At 44.5% G+C, this 16,136-nt stretch overlaps 2 protein-coding genes across 2 annotated transcripts; one reads left to right on the top strand and one right to left on the bottom strand.

The window, feature by feature from the left end:
* Positions 1-676: 676 nt before the first annotated feature.
* LOC309340418 (vitelline membrane outer layer protein 1-like) lies at positions 677-3,151 on the bottom strand. Its single transcript, XM_081859166.1, has 3 exons — positions 2,905-3,151; positions 1,866-1,960; positions 677-1,048 (listed from the first exon to the last, which is right to left on the bottom strand). The coding sequence occupies exons 1-3, from the start codon at positions 3,073-3,075 to the stop codon at positions 754-756; spliced, it is 561 nt and encodes a 186-aa protein (XP_081715292.1). The 5' UTR covers positions 3,076-3,151; the 3' UTR covers positions 677-753.
* Positions 3,152-7,823: 4,672 nt separating this feature from the next.
* LOC309341257 (vitelline membrane outer layer protein 1-like) lies at positions 7,824-11,400 on the top strand. Its single transcript, XM_081860840.1, has 3 exons — positions 7,824-7,997; positions 9,958-10,061; positions 10,879-11,400. The coding sequence occupies exons 1-3, from the start codon at positions 7,827-7,829 to the stop codon at positions 11,171-11,173; spliced, it is 570 nt and encodes a 189-aa protein (XP_081716966.1). The 5' UTR covers positions 7,824-7,826; the 3' UTR covers positions 11,174-11,400.
* Positions 11,401-16,136: the final 4,736 nt, after the last annotated feature.

Genomic DNA, 16,136 nt, shown 5'->3' with positions numbered 1-16,136 from the left:
ATGGCTTCAAATAAACGAATAAAATCAGCCCATGAGTACTGAATGAAAACGTTAAAACTGATCCAGCTTCCCCTTGGTTTTTATTGTTAGAGGGTATGCTACTAAAGTTTCATAATCTGTATTATATTATACACTATATTCACACGCAAGCAGGAAGTATCTTCTGCAGACAATTTGTTTATTATCTCTGTGGCTTGCTCCGCCAAACGTCAATCTGTGACTTTACTCACTGGCTAAAAATACTGAAAATTGGAAGCAGGTTTATTTCTCACTAAGTAGTTGGACAGAATAGTGCCTCCATATTTCCCCTCATATCTTGTATTCTGGATATGGTAGATATGCTAGATCAGAATCCAGACTAGCTAATGGTCTAACAGGAAGTCAGTATGGCAATTGTATCAGATCTTCCCACTTGGCCATGATGCTCACAGCGTGACCTTTGGCCAGTCACTCCCTCTCAGCCTAACCTACCTCACAGGGTTGTTGTGAGGATAAAATGGGAAGAGAGAAAAATGTCTGTGCCCCCTTGAGGTACGTGGAGGAAAGCTTAGAATTGGAGATACTGTGTGTGTGTGTGTGTGTGTGTGTGTGTGTGTGTGTGTGTGTTTCATTGCTTCCCACCCAGAAGTGATAAGTGCAAAATTAAGTAATTAAAATGAAAAGAATCACACATTACTTTCATGCCAATATTTAATTGTGGTTAACATTCACGACTGCTGAAAAGCAGCAGAGATACAGAGAGGTACTTGGCGTTCAGCCACTGCAAAAGAACTTCACATCATTGAGTGCTGTGTCATCGCCCTTGCCTTGGGGAGACTCCACCCTTGTCTGAATGCCATCAATGAATCCGGAGTAGCAGCGGCTGCTCCATGGACCAAAATTACCCCAGGCAAGTCCATGGCCCATCAGCCCAGTACCATCTTGGCAGGTAAACTGGATATTGTTGGCTGCAGTATCGTCACCTTTGCCCTGAGGTTTTTCCACCCTCAGAGAGAAAGAGACTAGATTGCCACGGGGGCAATATTGAATCCCTGTCCAGGATCCCCACCTGCCAAAGAAGACACTGACCGTTAATTAGAAATGGGACAGGAATCTGCTTGCTCCAAAAGGGATCAGGCCATTACTAGCATTACAGGAGGAAGCTCATAGTGTCTCAGAGGCTTTGCATTGTATTGAAAAAGCACCTGCTGCTCCTTCCTTCCCCTCTACCCTCCACTCCTGGTGAAGGCAGAGAAACCCATGATCACAGAATCAGGTATTATTGGTGTGTGAGTCTATGAAACTGTTAAATTACACATTGATATTTGCAATAAATATTTTTTGACACAGCCTAAGATCTTCTGGATCTGAGATGACCCAGAATAATTATCTGTTTACTGGAAAAGAGGTGGGAAACCTGAAATGGGGAGAAGTATCAGTTTATTGGGGGTCAACTTGTTTTGAGCCAGGTAGCTCTTCTGAGGAAACAGAACCCTGAGAGGATGTTAATAGGACATCAGAAGATGTAATGTGGGGCATGGGACTTTGGCCCTCCACTTCTTTCTCAAGAAGAATCAGAAACCAGCAACTAGGGACTGGGCCAGAGGGAGCAGTTGGTCAAATTCAGGGATCTCCTATCAACAGGATCTTGGAGAGGTATGGAATAGTGGGCAAGCGATACTATCTTAGGAAGAGAGGTGGTAGACACTTGACGTTGGTTGCCACTGCTCAACCACCCCCCAAAAGAGAACTGGGTAGCCGTGTTGACTTGCCCTCCTATCTGGTGCTGATCTAACCCAGCCTAACAAATTTCAGTTCAGCCCTTTCAACCATTATCTTCCAAAGAATTGAACCAAAGTGGAGAGGAAAGCAAGAAAGCCACTCACGGTCCAACTGAAGACTCAATAACTGAACCATCTGTGCAGTGCAGGCGGATTCCGTTGAGGGCTGTATCATCACCACGGCCTTGAACTGGCTCTACCTAGAGGGAAAAGAGATGCAGAGAGTGTGATAAATTTGAACTGCTGAACTGCTGACATCAATCTAGTTTATATTTTGGGAAATGGTTTTTCCATGTGTATGCTCTCTATGAGGATAGCCACCTCTTGAGATATTGTCACCAAACCTGGTCCTAATGGTTCCTGAGGTGAGGGTCTTTGTGGAATTTTGGGTACCAGGCGCCATTTTGAATCTAAATGGCAGACCAAAACATGACTTGGCAATACCGCATTACATTTTTTCTGTGTTCCAAAATTTTAATAATTTCCATTCCATTCCACTGAGTTAAAATAACTCCTTATATAACAGCTACAATCTTGTGATTTCTATTAGTGTTGATATAATAGGTAATTTATAAAGTTTCAAGTGAGGAACTTTAGCTGTAATCCTTATTCTTTCCTGCCTGTGACAATTTTTCCCCATGATGCTTTCCCATCCATATATGGTGTTGTATCGTTTATTCCTGCAACTCTAGATGGTTCCCGTCATGTCTCAGGAGAAGCTGTTATCTTACAGTTTCCAAAACTCACTGCATCGCTTTGTCCCGTGATTCAGCTTCCAGTAAACAAGCCGTCTTTGCTGTTTTTCCAGCCTCGGAGGAACAGTCTGAATCCAGACTGCAGATAGTTAATCCAAAAACTTCTCTTCTTGCAGCTGGCAGACTCCTTTCCTCCCTGCCGCTTATTTATGGCCATTTATCCTTATCTCCTTAACACATTCCTTTGTGGATAATGGAGGTTAGGGAGCATTTGATAGCAATTCTGGCCATTTGGCTTAGCATCTCCTTAGTTAAGAGTCCCTCCCTGTCCTATTGCTTCCCCACATTCCTTGTTCAGTTCAAAAACTGTGTTCTGGGGAGTGTTCAGACAAAAACGAAGGAAGGAGAGAGAGATCTGATTGTGACAGCAACCTAACAGCAAACCTTACCTTCAGTGAGAAGCCATGAGCATATCCCCGTGGACAAAATTGGATCGTCCCCCAAGTGCCCCATGGTCCTCCATTTGTCACTGTGAGGATAGAATTATAGTTCTTGTCTTCTGCATGGGCAAGGCAGCTGAAGAGGATCAAGAAGAGCATAGTAGTGATGGTGAAGTCCATGGAAAGCAATCTATTCTGAATCAAGGTGGAAAGAGTCCATCAAAGAATAGCAGCCTTGAGAATTTATAGCCCAGAGACTTGGGCTGGATAACATCTGGAAAACACGGAAAATATCTCCGAAATAATAAACAAGGTGGCACCACTTGTAGATAGATTTGCATGAAATACCTATTGTGTGTCAATATTGGCTATGGAGTTAAGGAAATTGTTTGATTCTGATAAGCTTCTCAGAGTAGCAGGGTATTTGAGTTGGAACCTCTTCAAGCCAAAATAAACCTGCAAAAAGTAAACTATTCTGTCTTGATGACGTCCTGCAACTCACTTGGGTACTATATCCATTCCCTTAGAACAGCTACAATGAGAATTCAGGACAGAGGAACTGTCACTAAATGCTGAAGTTAGGAGGTGTGAACGAACGTGGAGACAACCAGGAGTGGCCTCATCTTCAGTCACTTAGATGGTGGCAGACTGAATGGCCAGCCAGCCAGCAGATCATGGGGCCACTGTTGTTGCTGGCCAGTGTGTCTTCTCAATCTGCTGCTTGCAAAGTGGCAGTGCAGGTCTCCTTCAGGTCCTTCCACCCCATAATTACAATGAAAAATCAGGTAGGGGAGCAGTTGGATGTCCAAGACTAGCAACCTTTCTTAACTTCTTACATGCTTATATAGTGCAGCCATTTCGAGCCATTGTATATAAACACTTACATAAAGTGGTGACAAAGGCATTCTTCAGGGCGCCCTCACCCACAATGCCTCACTCTGAGGAAGGACCTGACGGAAACCAGCACTGCCACTTTGCAGACAGCAGATTGAGAAGGCACACTGGCCTACTCTTTCCCCCTTCTAAAGGTAGCGCTGAGTGGTGCAGCGGAAGCGGCAGGGATCTCATGCACTGCTTACCATTCCCGGTGTAGATCATCCACCAAGGCCATTTCAGTCTGTTTGTGTGACTGAAAACCAGTATAATTCAGAAATCCCTGGAGTTGAGTCTTCACCTCTTGCTTGAACACCTTCTCCCAAAGTGATATATTGAAGACTGGTCCTGCATCAGCCACGGCAGCAGTTCTAGTAGTAGAAGAACAAATGACATGAAAATGGTCAATTCTGGAGTCAGTTTGGGTGTACTGTGGATTCTGTAAAAAGAGCATCTACTTTCTCTCCTCCACACCCTTCCCTCTGGCTGCCAGGAGCTGCAGAGCAGGTGTCATTAGATGTGTCGTGCCAGCTGAATTTACAGGTATCTGCTTGGTGTGCTAGCAGAGATCGTGCTGAAGCACAAAGGATCAGGGAACCAGGGAGCAGAACATGAGCACAAGAGCACGCTCCTCTTCCATGGTTTCCAGCAACTGGTATTTGGAAACATGGCTGCTTCCAGCTGTGGATCAAATTTAGTGAGATGGAGGTTATGGTGTGGAAGCAATTTTGCTTTATCTGAAAAAAGAAAACGAAAACCAGACTTCTTCTACTTCTTCTTTTAAACGTTTTATTGATTTTACAAATACCATGTACAAATAAACACCCCCCTAGTGGGGGGCCACTAGGGGCGCATTGGAAGATGGCCGACAATACCATCTCTCTGACCCACACGGGGTAATTAAGAGGCTGTTATGGGAGTACGCAGCCTCCCTTGTTGCTCCAAGGAAATGGGGAACACTGCCCTTGCCTGCTGTGCCCATAAATCACCCCCTAATTCGAAAGAAGGGGGTGAGGGCCCTAGGCAGAATGCCCCCGTGTGGACCTCGGCTCTCCTGGACGCTGTTTCTGATCGCGCACTAGCTGCAGCAATTTGGAATAATTAATTACAAAAGAAGCAAATGCACATATTTCAAGTGAAGAAGGGGAGTGAAGTCTGCTAATTTAAGTGACCTCTGCGAAAGAAGACGACGGGTTGGAGAAACAGGAATATTTTACGATGAAGATACACCAAAGGCTGGGTATGTTTGACAACGGGACTGATTGGGGGGGGGAAACCTTTTTTTACTTTCCTTCTATGTGATTTACAAGAACCCCTCCTCATTAGAATCGTCGGTTGAACTGACCCAAGCAGGATGATTAAGGTCTGTGTGGAGATAAACTTTAACCAAAAGTATGATTTATGGAAATCGAGAAGCAATAAGAGCTTTTGGAATGGCGCAGCAATTAATTCGGAGTCGCCTTCTTGCCAAAGGATTTATAGCTGGGAGGACAGAACGGACTTGTTTTCAGACTGCATTCCTGGTGAATCTCCTCAAAGGTTTTGAGAACAGAGGCAGATTGGTGAAGATTAATGACGCTAAGACTGTTTTGATGTATGGAAGTGATGTTATATGGAAAACGTCTGGATATGGCTACTGGATAAAAAATAATAATATCCACGCAGGATTACAAACTGTTCTAACCAGCTTGTGGATACTATCAGAGGTCACAAAGAGAAAGGAAAAATATATGAAAATAACAACAAGAGATGTGGAAAAACAATAAGAAAGGACTGGATAGTACTGTGAACATCATAAGGTTAGATTTGTGGACATTAAAAAAGCAGCAAGAAGCAAGAAGTTGATTGGATCTCCTTCGGAACTTGAAATATGGGTACCCCCAACAAAAACTTAAAATTCGGCTGTGTAATTTGGAATTTATGTAATTTGGTTTGATTTGATGTGATTGGTCGGTTAATAAAAAATTATTCAGAAAAAACACAAATAAACACAAATTAGTAAAAACATATCTGTATGAGGAGATTCTCTGAATCTCGAGACTTCCCCCCATCCCATCCATGGAGTCTTATTTTAAGCATTTACAACTGCATATTCATCCGCCATGAATCCTAAAGACTAACTGACATAAAACAACTTTTACAGTGGATAGTACTAGTTTAATATTTGAACAACATCCTCAACAGGAGAGAGGGAGAAATATTATCAATTTCTGGAAAGATAAAAGTATTGCACCATTTTCAGCTGTTGTGAAATATGTTTGCAGAACTTCCTTCCCCATTGAAGGGGGAAAATAATCTTATCAGCAGGATTGCTAAATATTTTTATTACTTTTTGAGTTTTGTAAGCCATAGTGACTTTTCATTTTGGAGCAAGCCTCTTAAAACGGGAAACCATGAGCATGATCAGGCAAACAGGGTAAAGTTAAAGGGTAAAGGGACCCCTGACCATTAGGTCCAGTAGTGGCCGACTCTGGGGTTGTGGTACTCAACTTGCTTTATTGGCCAAGGGAGCTGGCGTACAGCTTCTGGGTCATGTGGCCTGCATGACTAAGCCGCTTCTGGCAAACCAGAGCAGCGCACAGAAACGTTGTTTACTTTCCCACCAGAGCGGGACCTATTTATCTACTTGCACTTTGACGTGCTTTCGAACTGCTAGGTTGGCAGGAGCAGGGACCGGGCAACGCTGGCTCACCCCGTCACAGGGATTCGAACCACCAACCTTCTGATCAGCAAGTCCTAGGCTCTGTGGTTTAACCCACAGTGCCACCCGTGTCCCTTGATCAGGCACATACCTGAGAGTAAATGCTATCAAACTCAGTGGGACCTACTTCTGAGTAGGCATGTAGACAGTATAAGGCACAATTTAAAATAAAGGAATAAACAATCCACATATTCCCTACATAACCACTAGGTGCCAAACCATTGCAATTAAATAATTTAAATAATTTGCCCTTCAAAATGATAGGGAAGGGTAAATACAAAGTGTTTGTATGTCAGCTTCACCATTTTCCTTCGTTTGGTGTAGGCATTTTATTTTCCGTATAAAACAGGACTCTGTTTTCATAGCTGATTGCATGCAGCAATGCCTTCTTTGTGTACTTACATTGTGTAAACATCTCTGTTGTTCACTAGATCCTAGCTTTAGGCAGGTGTGTGTGTGCAAACACACACACACATCCCTACACATGCAAGCACATCAGGGAGAAGCTGGGGAATGAAGGGTTGCGTGACGTCATGTGCGTCTCTCGACACTGCACAGGCCAGTGCACCTAGTGGAAGGCTGCACTGGCCTGCGTGGTGTTGGGAGATGTGTGTGACACCACAAAACCTGCGGTGTCTCCTGACACTAAGGGGGCCAGGCCCCCTCCCAAAAAATATTGAGAGGGCCAAAGAAACCTCAGCCCCCTAGAATCAGTGAGCCTGATGTGCAGTCATACTGCGGGCAGGAGATTCTGAAGGCACACTGGGCCAGGAACAGTCTATGTGGTCATATGGCTGCTTAGTCCGTCAGGGTCAAGGCAGTGGAGATGGAACAGGGCGGCTCTAAGAGCAGCAGATGGGGTGGTGGCCGTGTGAGATTCACCATCCCTCACCATCTGCAATCGAAGAAGTGTAGGTCAGTATGGTTCACGACAGGGCCAGGTCCGGCAGTCACTACTTGAGGTTCACACATCGTGTCCTCAGCTTTTAGTGACAGTTTCATCCTCCTTTCACTTATTATAGCTGTCCTAAGGAATAATAATGCCCAAGTGAGCAACACAATGTCACCAAGAGGTCATTTTCTTCTGGTTTACTTTGCCTCAGACCAGTTCCAGCCAAAAAAACCCCTTGCAGCTCCAAGAGGTTTAGCAGAATCAAACTGCTTCCTTAATGCCGTAGTCACTATTGACACGTAAAGCACATTCAATGCAAATAAACCTACTGGTGGTCTTCTTTTACCTTTCGCAAGTTTTGAAAGTATTTCCTTGTCTCAGGGTATGACCCGGCTCAGACCTCTGGGCTATAAATTCCCAAGGCTGCTTTTTTTCAACTACCGGTAGCTTCAGAGCAGAGATATCATGGATCCCACTGCCTCACCTGCGTTCTTCTTGATCCTCTGCTGCTGCCTTGGGCTTGTGGAAGCCCGAGACTTTAATTCCGTCCTTTCTGTGACAAATGGAGGACCTTGGGGTAGCTGGGGGGTAATCCAGTTTTGCCCTCAGGGATATGCTCATGGCTTCTCACTGAAGGTAAGGTTTCCTCCAGGGTTGCTGTCACTATCGGCTCACTTTGAAGTTCCTCCCTTCCTTTCTTTCTGAATACCTTCTGAAGAAGAGGAAAGAATAGGGAACTGATGGACTCTTAAGTTTATTGGTCCCCTGCTTTATCTAAATCATGGACAATAAGAGGTTGAGGAGCCAGATGGTCATTTGGGCCACTGAGTGAAATATATTAGCAACTTATGCAGCGGTGCTATTTTCCTAGAAAAAGAGGTGTCTTGTTCTCTTAGAATGGCAATAGTGCCCACTTGAGAGCTGCCGGAACTGAGTTCTGGCGAGTTCTGGCTGGAATAAAAAAGGCCTGATATGCAGGCAGATTATTTGGTGGGGGGGGGGGCAGTGCATCCTGTTTCACTGCTTGAGGCAAAAAGAGAAGATCCACTTTGCCCTACTGCTGCCACCACTACCTCAACCACCTACCTTGCCCAAAATCAGTGCCAGTGGTGGAGGTGCTTCTCTGCTGATGGTGGAGGTGGCCAGGCCGATGGGGCACCCATGGGCATGCCACCTGGGGGGGCTTCTGGCACCCGAAGCAGCAGCCTAACCCTGCCTAATGACTGGGCTGACTCTGTTTGGTGGGACTGCTTACATGTAGGATGTTTTCCAACATATCTCCAGATATGTTGAACTCCATCTCCCATCAACCCCAGCCAGCATGACAAATGGTCTGGGATGATGGGTGTTATCATCTAAAAGATCTGAGAGGGATCAAAGTTGGGAAGCCTGCAGTATGGGAAGTGATTGCCAAACTCTATTTTTTTTTAATCACTCAAGGTTGATAATTATGGCAGTACGAAGTGTGTTTCATCACCCACCCACAAAGAATGGCTGGTGTGATAGCTCAGTTGGTAGAGCATGAGACTCTTAATCTCAGGGTTGTGGGTTCAAGCCCTATGTTGGGCAATAATTCCTGCATTGCAGGGAGTTGGACTAGATGACCCTTATTTTCCCTTCCAACTCTGATTCTTTAAAAAAACTATGAACGGAACACAGTAATCAGGTTTTACTTGGTGTAGAATTCTTGAAATTAACACACCTGAGTCGTGTTATTACTATCAATAGGACTGCTCTGTACAAATTTTAATGGAATACTACCCTTTATTTTAAGCCTACGCTCTCCCTCTTAGTCATCTGCCCAGGGAAAGAGCTTTATCTCTATTACTGCATGGTTAGAAAGGGGCTGCATTCCTATCTCAGGCATGGAAAATCTACCCTGGTCATGGTAATAGTATCCAGGTGAGGCTGCAGACTTAAGGGCATGGATAATTCCAGCTGAAAACTGTTGCATCCATGTCAAGTTAATTGAACTTAGATCTCATAGAACTCATGATTTTGTCAGGCTTTGGGGAATCGGATCCCTCCCCTGGTGGCAGTAAATAAGCAGATCAAACGAAAGGAGCGTTCCTACCAAATAAGTTCTTACCAAATAATCACACTGAGAAGCAAAGGGCTGTATATCTCTCTAAATATTGGCTTTGCTCCCAGTAAAGGTTCACCCCCTCCGTCAGCATTAATCTACACCACTCCTACATTGAGTAATCTTGCTGTTGCACTTTCTTTTTTATCACTTTCCAAACTTTAGGCGAAGTAGGGTCAGTAATGCTGTTCAAGGACACTGAATCTGCCAGCTGTCTCTTTCCTGGTGTTTCCTATTCTAGCTGTTCCTCACCCAGTATTTCCAAGCTTTCCCCCTCTGGGCTATGCCCCTCTGCAAACCACCGCCCCTCTGCAAACCACTGCCCCTCTGCAAACCACTGTTCTAAATCAATACTGTCCTCCTGCCCTTGGGGGGGTGGACAGATAAATGGGGGGGGGGGCCTCCCACCATTCCTCCTCAGTCCAGTCCCTGACAGATTTACTTTGACTTTGATTTTTGCACTCCTTGGTTTATCTTCAGATTTAACCCAGTCTCTTTGTCTCTTCCCACCAGGTAGAGCCAAACCAAGGTGGTGGTGTCAAGGATGATGATACAGCCCTAAATGGAATTCGCCTGCACTGCACTGACAGTTCAGTAATTGAGTCTGCAAGTGGACCGTGAGCATCTCTCTTGATTTCATTTCCATTTTGTTGCAATTTTTGGGAAGGTGTTGGTGGGAGGGGCTGAACTGAAATTTGTTATGCTAGGTTAGACCAGCACAAAGAAACCATAGGATTCACCTTTTTTTCCTGACCTCTCAAAGGGCACCAACTCTAGCCTTTTGTTGGCTTCCAACTCAACTTTGCAGGACCCCAAAATTGATAGCAGGCCTGGTTTTAGAGGTTGGCACTGTTGGTCACTTGCCAATCCCTGTATCCCAATAGGGGACCCAGTACGGACTCCTTGAGCTTTCTTATTTAGCTGCAACTCTTTCTTGCTATCTTTACAAGTTCACTGGATCTCTCTGAGCAAGGGACAGGAGGAAGGACTGGGAGCAGCAGCCTCTGGTTATCTTGCCCTCTCCCTCTTGGTTTGCTATGGGTGTTGGCCTCCGAGAAGAAGGCAAGTGAGAGGGCAGTGATGAGATTTAAGGAGGCAAACATCTCAGGCCCAGATGATCTTAGGTTGTGTTGAGCAATATTTATGGGAAATGATACATTAAAGTGATAATTAACTGTTTCACAGACTCAGACAGCTACAATACCTGCTTCTGGGTTCCTGGAGAACTGCTTCTGCCCTCACTGGGAGAAGGGAGTGTTGGGGCAGAAAGGAAGGGCAGAGGCAATTGCTTTGTGAACCTTTGAATGCAACAATACAAAGCCCTTGAGACATTGGGAGCATCCTCTTGGAATATTCACATGGACCTGATCCATTTAGGTGTAAGCAGAAGGCTCCTCATGTGTTACTAATTAACACCAATGTCTTTTTTGACAGGTGGGGAACCTGGACAGGGATTCACTACTGCCCCCAAAGCAACCTGATCTCTTTCTCTCTGAGAGTGGAAGCACCCCGGGGCAAAGGTGATGATACGGCCGCCAACAACATCCAGTTCACCTGTCAAGATGGAACTGGGCTGATGGGCCAGGGACTTACCTGGGGTAATTTTGGTGCATGGAGCAATCGCTGCTCCTCTGGTTATATCTGTGGGATCCAGACAAAGGTGGAGGGTCTCCAAGGCAAGGACGATGATACAACACTTAATGATGTGAAGTTCTTCTGCTGTGACTGAACTCTATGTACCTGCACCCTTTACAGTGTATATCTGCTACTTTTTGGTAGTCATGAAGGTTAACGACAATTAAATATTGTCTTGAGAATTGTGTTTGACTCTTTTGAACAGAATTCTGCACCTATCACTTCTGGATGAGAAGCAATGAAAAATACTAAAGAAGGGGCACAACTATGCAGGTGTTGATTAACAAACAAAGACACAGTGTGCTGAATCACAGTCTGAATCCTTTCCATTTGGTCCCGAGACTTGACTCAAAAAGAGGCCACAGACATAACTGGTTACCCTCCAAGTCAAGGGCCAAAACCTGGGTAAATAAAAATGCTTTTGTCTGGGGCTAAAAACAGACAACGTTGGCACCAAGAGGGCTTCCTTAGCCCCACACTGACATTTTTGGGTTCTTTTTTGGCCTAGAACTGAACTTGTGTTTTTTTGTGTGTGTGTGGGAGTGGGAAGCAGGGAATCACAACGCCTCAGCTTCAGATTTGAAAATCACCTGTGAGAGAATGTTTTTAAAGGTGGCTTAGAAATGTCAGCTGGCAGAATGCACCTGCCTGTGGGAAAGTTGTGGGCAACAGAAGAGGATAGATTGATTAATATTATCCTTCCTAACTTGCACTAGCAAATTTCTTCATATAGCAGAGTACATTCCCATATCACACAGCAGGAAGTTGGTTGCAGACTCGTTAGAATCTCTTAAAATAATAAGCAATTCAATCTGGCTTGCCCAGATTGGGATATGTTCCTGGTAAGACCCCTTTAATCCCTCCTAAAAGAATAAAGACACAACAGTCTTATTCATAAGTAACAAAAAGAAGTTTACTCATGATCAGGCAGAGCACAATGTGATGCCTGGAAGCAGGCTTTAGGCTTAAAATTACAGATACATAGAAATAGGTTTACCCCATATGGGAGATAACCCAGGGACTGCTGGCTGAGAGAGCCAGCAGTGCAGTCCAGGTGAAGCAGGAAGCAGGCAGGACAAAAAAGAAGGGAGGTGGCTACATGACTTGGCCTTTTACCAGGTCTGGAAAGGTCACGCCCACCTACTGGTCACATGCAAAGGAAAGGATGCCCCAGCCAGGTATAACAGGAAGTTTAAACTGGCTGGACCAACATTCCCCTGCATGTCCACTCTAGCCAAACAGGTAATCTTGTACTTGACTGCTCCAGTGGATTACCTCCCCCTTCACCCCCCCCATTGGAATATGGGGAAAGAGCAGGGCTGGCTGAGTTGCCCAAACAGCTGTTACCAAGAGGTGTATGTCACAATACTGTACTGGTAAATGTCTTGGTTATATGCAGCAGCCTTTGATGATATATGGTAAAACCACAAGGCTTCCATGAACCAGCCTTGGGTGTCAGGAGAGGCTCCTGCACCAGATATTTCAAGGCAGCACTTCTGTGCCAGCAACATAGTCTCTATGGTCAACGGCTATGACCCCTGTGCATCTGTGCCAGGCACCTTTGGCTGCTCCTGCCACTACCATCACCCTGGTCAGATGCGGTGAGTGGTACCAACTGGTGGAACTGAGAAGTGGAGCAGCAACAATAGCAGCTGGTGCCCAACCCCCTCTCCTCCCTGCAGGTCCCAGTGCATCACTGTGTGGGGTTGGGCCATCTCCTTCCCACACACTCGCCCTTCCCCACTCCCTTTCCCTGCTTGTAGAATTTGGGACTCTGCACAAGGCTGGATTAAGCTTTCTCCTTTACAGGGAACCAGGCAGAGGGCCTTTTCAGTAGTGGTGCACGCCCTGTGGAACGCCCTCCCTACAGATGTGAAGGAAATAAGCAGCTATCTTATCTTTAAAAGACATTTGAAGGCAGCCCTCTTTAGGGAAGTTTTAAATATTTAATGCTGTGTTGTTTTTAACACTCGATTGGAGCCGCCCAGAGTGGCTGGGGAAACTCAGCCAGATGGGTGGGGTATAAATAATAAATTATCATTATTATTATTATTATTAGGCAAAATAAGTACACGCTTATCAAGAAAAGGGGGGCACCACAGAAATTTTCCTTTGCCAGATTTACCATGGACCATATATTGCAGCTGAGGGGAAAAGGCTACCACAACAAATGGAAGAATTACAGGCATATATACCACCACCACAACAGTAAATAATAATAAACAATAATAAAATAGTAATAATAGAGATTAATGATATACATCAATACAACAAAATTAGACTAACTGGTGAAATGCTACTTGGTCCACCAAGGCTCCCCACCGAGGAGCGTGGGAAGCATTTGAGTGACACACCTACACACTGCAGCTGACAAACTAATGCATCATGGCACAAAGTTTGGAAAGCTCTCCTTTAGGGCTTCTAACGTTCTTAATGTGGCCCTGACCCTGCATGACTTAATGAAAAGCTGTGATGGCTTAAGGGTTTTTATGGGGGTCCCGGCAATCTTTTTAAAAAGTCCGTATTGCCTTTATCTTTAAGTCCCTCAGTTTCGCCATTTCAGTGTATTCCATCAACTTTTCTTGCCATTGTTCTTTCGTTGGTATTTCATCGCTTTTCCGTCTTTGAGCTAGTAGAATTCTGGCTGCTGTTGTTGCATACATAAATAAAGTCTTCTTGTCTTTTGGTAAATCTTGACCTACAATACCTAATAAAAAGGCTTCTGGTCTTTAACAAAGGTTATCTTGAACATTTTTTTTCAATTCATTATAAATCATATCCCAATAGCTTCTAATTATTTTACAATTCCACCACATTTGTTGGAGCTTGTTCTATACATTTTGGCCATTTTCACCAGTGTAATATACCATCTATACATCATTTCCATATAATTCTCTTTCAACAGTATGCAGTCCGTAAATTTTAAATTACTTTGCCATAACTTTCCCTAATCTTCCATTTGTATATTATGTCCTATATCTTGTGCCCATTTAATCATTACTGATTTTACCTCCTCATCTTTTGTCTCCCATTCTAACAATAAACTATAAGTTTACTTTAATAATTTACCATTCTTTTCTATTATTTCTCTTTGGAATCTAGATATGGTATAACTAAATCATTTCTTCTTTTGGCAGGTTTATTTTGGCTTGAAGAGGTCCAACTCAAATACCCTGCTACTCTGAGAAGCTTATCAGAATCAAACTATTTCCTTAACCCCCTAGCCAATACTGACACACAATAGGTATTTAATGCAAATCTATCTACAGGTGGTGCCTTCATATAGTGGCACTTTCTCTTGTCTTTCACCTTTCCTGAATTCTTATTGTATCTGTTAGGGTGCTCACTGGAAGGACAGATCCTGAAGCTGAGGCTCCAATACTTTGGCCACCTCATGAGAAGAGAAGACTGCCTGGAAAAGACCCTGATGTTGGGAAAGATGGAGACCACAAGGAGAAGGGGACGACAGAGGACGAGATGGTTGGACAGTGTTCTTGAAGCTACCAACATAGAATCATAGAATCATAGAGTTGGAAGAGACCACAAGGGCCATCGAGTCCAACCCCCTGCCAAGCAGGAAACACCATCAGAGCACTCCTGACATATGGTTGTCAAGCCTCTGCTTAAAGACCTCCAAAGAAGGAGACTCCACCACACTCCTTGGCAGCAAATTCCACTGTCGAACAGCTCTTACTGTCAGGAAGTTCTTCCTAATGTTTAGGTGGAATCTTTTTTCTTGTAGTTTGGAACCATTGCTCCGTGTCTGCTTCTCTGGAGCAGCAGAAAACAACCTTTCTCCCTCCTCTATGTGACATCCTTTTATATATTTGAACATGGCTATCATATCACCCCTTAACCTCCTCTTCTCCAGGCTAAACATGCCCAGCTCCCTTAGCCGTTCCTCATAAGACATCGTTTCCAGGCCTTTGACCATTTTGGTTGCCCTCCTCTGGACACGTTCCAGTTTGTCCGTGTCCTTCTTGAACTGTGGTGCCCAGAACTGGACACAGTACTCAAGGTGAGGTCTGACCAGAGCAGAATACAGTGGCACTATTACTTCCCTTGATCTAGATGCAATACTCCTATTGATGCAGCCCAGAATTGCATTGGCTTTTTTAGCTGCCGCGTCACACTGTTGGCTCATGTCAAGTTTGTGGTCAACCAAGACTCCTAGATCCTTTTCACATGTACTGCTCTCAAGCCAGGTGTCACCCATCTTGTATTTGTGCCTCTCATTTTTTTTGCCCAAGTGCAATACTTTACATTTTTCCCTGTTAAAATTCATCTTGTTTGTTTGGGTCCAGTTCTCTAATCTGTCAAGGTCGTTTTGAAGTTTGATCCTGTCCTCTGGGGTGTTAGCCACCCCTCCCAGTTTGGTGTCATCTGCAAATTTGATCAGGATGCCCTTGAGTCCATCTTCCAAGTCGTTGATAAAGATGTTGAATAAGACCGGGCCCAAGACAGAACCCTGTGGCACCCCACTAGTCACTTTTCTCCAGGATGAAGAGGAACCATTGATGAGGACCCTTTGGGTTCGGTCAGTCAGCCAGTTACAAATCCACTGAGTGGTAGCATAGTCAAGTCCGCATTTTACCAGCTTCTTTACAAGAATATCATGGGGCACCTTGTCAAATGCCTTGCTGAAATCAAGGTAGGCTACATACACTGTGTTCCCTTCATCTACCAGGCTTGTAATTCTGTCAAAAAACAAGATCAGGTTAGTCTGACATGACTTATTTTTCAGAAATCCATGCTGACTATTGGTGATCACAGTATTCCTTTCTAGGTGCTCACAGACTGTTTGCTTAATGATCTGCTCCAGAATCTTCCCTGGTATTGATGTCAGACTGACTGGGCGGTAATTATTTGGGTCCTCTCTTTCCCCCTTTTTGAAAATAGGGACAACATTTGCCCTCCTCCAGTCTGCCGGGACTTCGCCTGTTCTCCAGGAATTCTCAGAGATGACTGCCAGTGGTTCTGAGATCACATTTGCCAGTTCTTTTAATACTCTTGGATGCAGTTCATCTTGCCCTGGAGACTTGAATACATCTAAACTA

This window comes from Podarcis erhardii, assembly GCF_964252035.2.
Source record: "Podarcis erhardii genome assembly, chromosome: 4".
Classification (NCBI taxonomy): domain Eukaryota; kingdom Metazoa; phylum Chordata; class Lepidosauria; order Squamata; family Lacertidae; genus Podarcis; species Podarcis erhardii.
This window is presented reverse-complemented; position numbering and strand designations above follow the sequence as displayed.

Excerpts from the sequence above, each read along its gene's own strand:
- LOC309340418 (XM_081859166.1), bottom strand. The coding sequence starts at position 3,075 with ATGGACTTCACCATCACTACTATGCTCTTCTTGATCCTCTTCAGCTGC. Across the intron at positions 1,961-2,904 it reads CTCATGGCTTCTCACTGAAG|GTAGAGCCAGTTCAAGGCCG; the intron begins GTAAGGTTTGCT and ends TTTTCCCTCTAG. Across the intron at positions 1,049-1,865 it reads ATTGAGTCTTCAGTTGGACC|GTGGGGATCCTGGACAGGGA; the intron begins GTGAGTGGCTTT and ends CTTCTTTGGCAG.
- LOC309341257 (XM_081860840.1), top strand. The coding sequence starts at position 7,827 with ATGGATCCCACTGCCTCACCTGCGTTCTTCTTGATCCTCTGCTGCTGC. Across the intron at positions 7,998-9,957 it reads CTCATGGCTTCTCACTGAAG|GTAGAGCCAAACCAAGGTGG; the intron begins GTAAGGTTTCCT and ends TCTTCCCACCAG. Across the intron at positions 10,062-10,878 it reads ATTGAGTCTGCAAGTGGACC|GTGGGGAACCTGGACAGGGA; the intron begins GTGAGCATCTCT and ends CTTTTTTGACAG.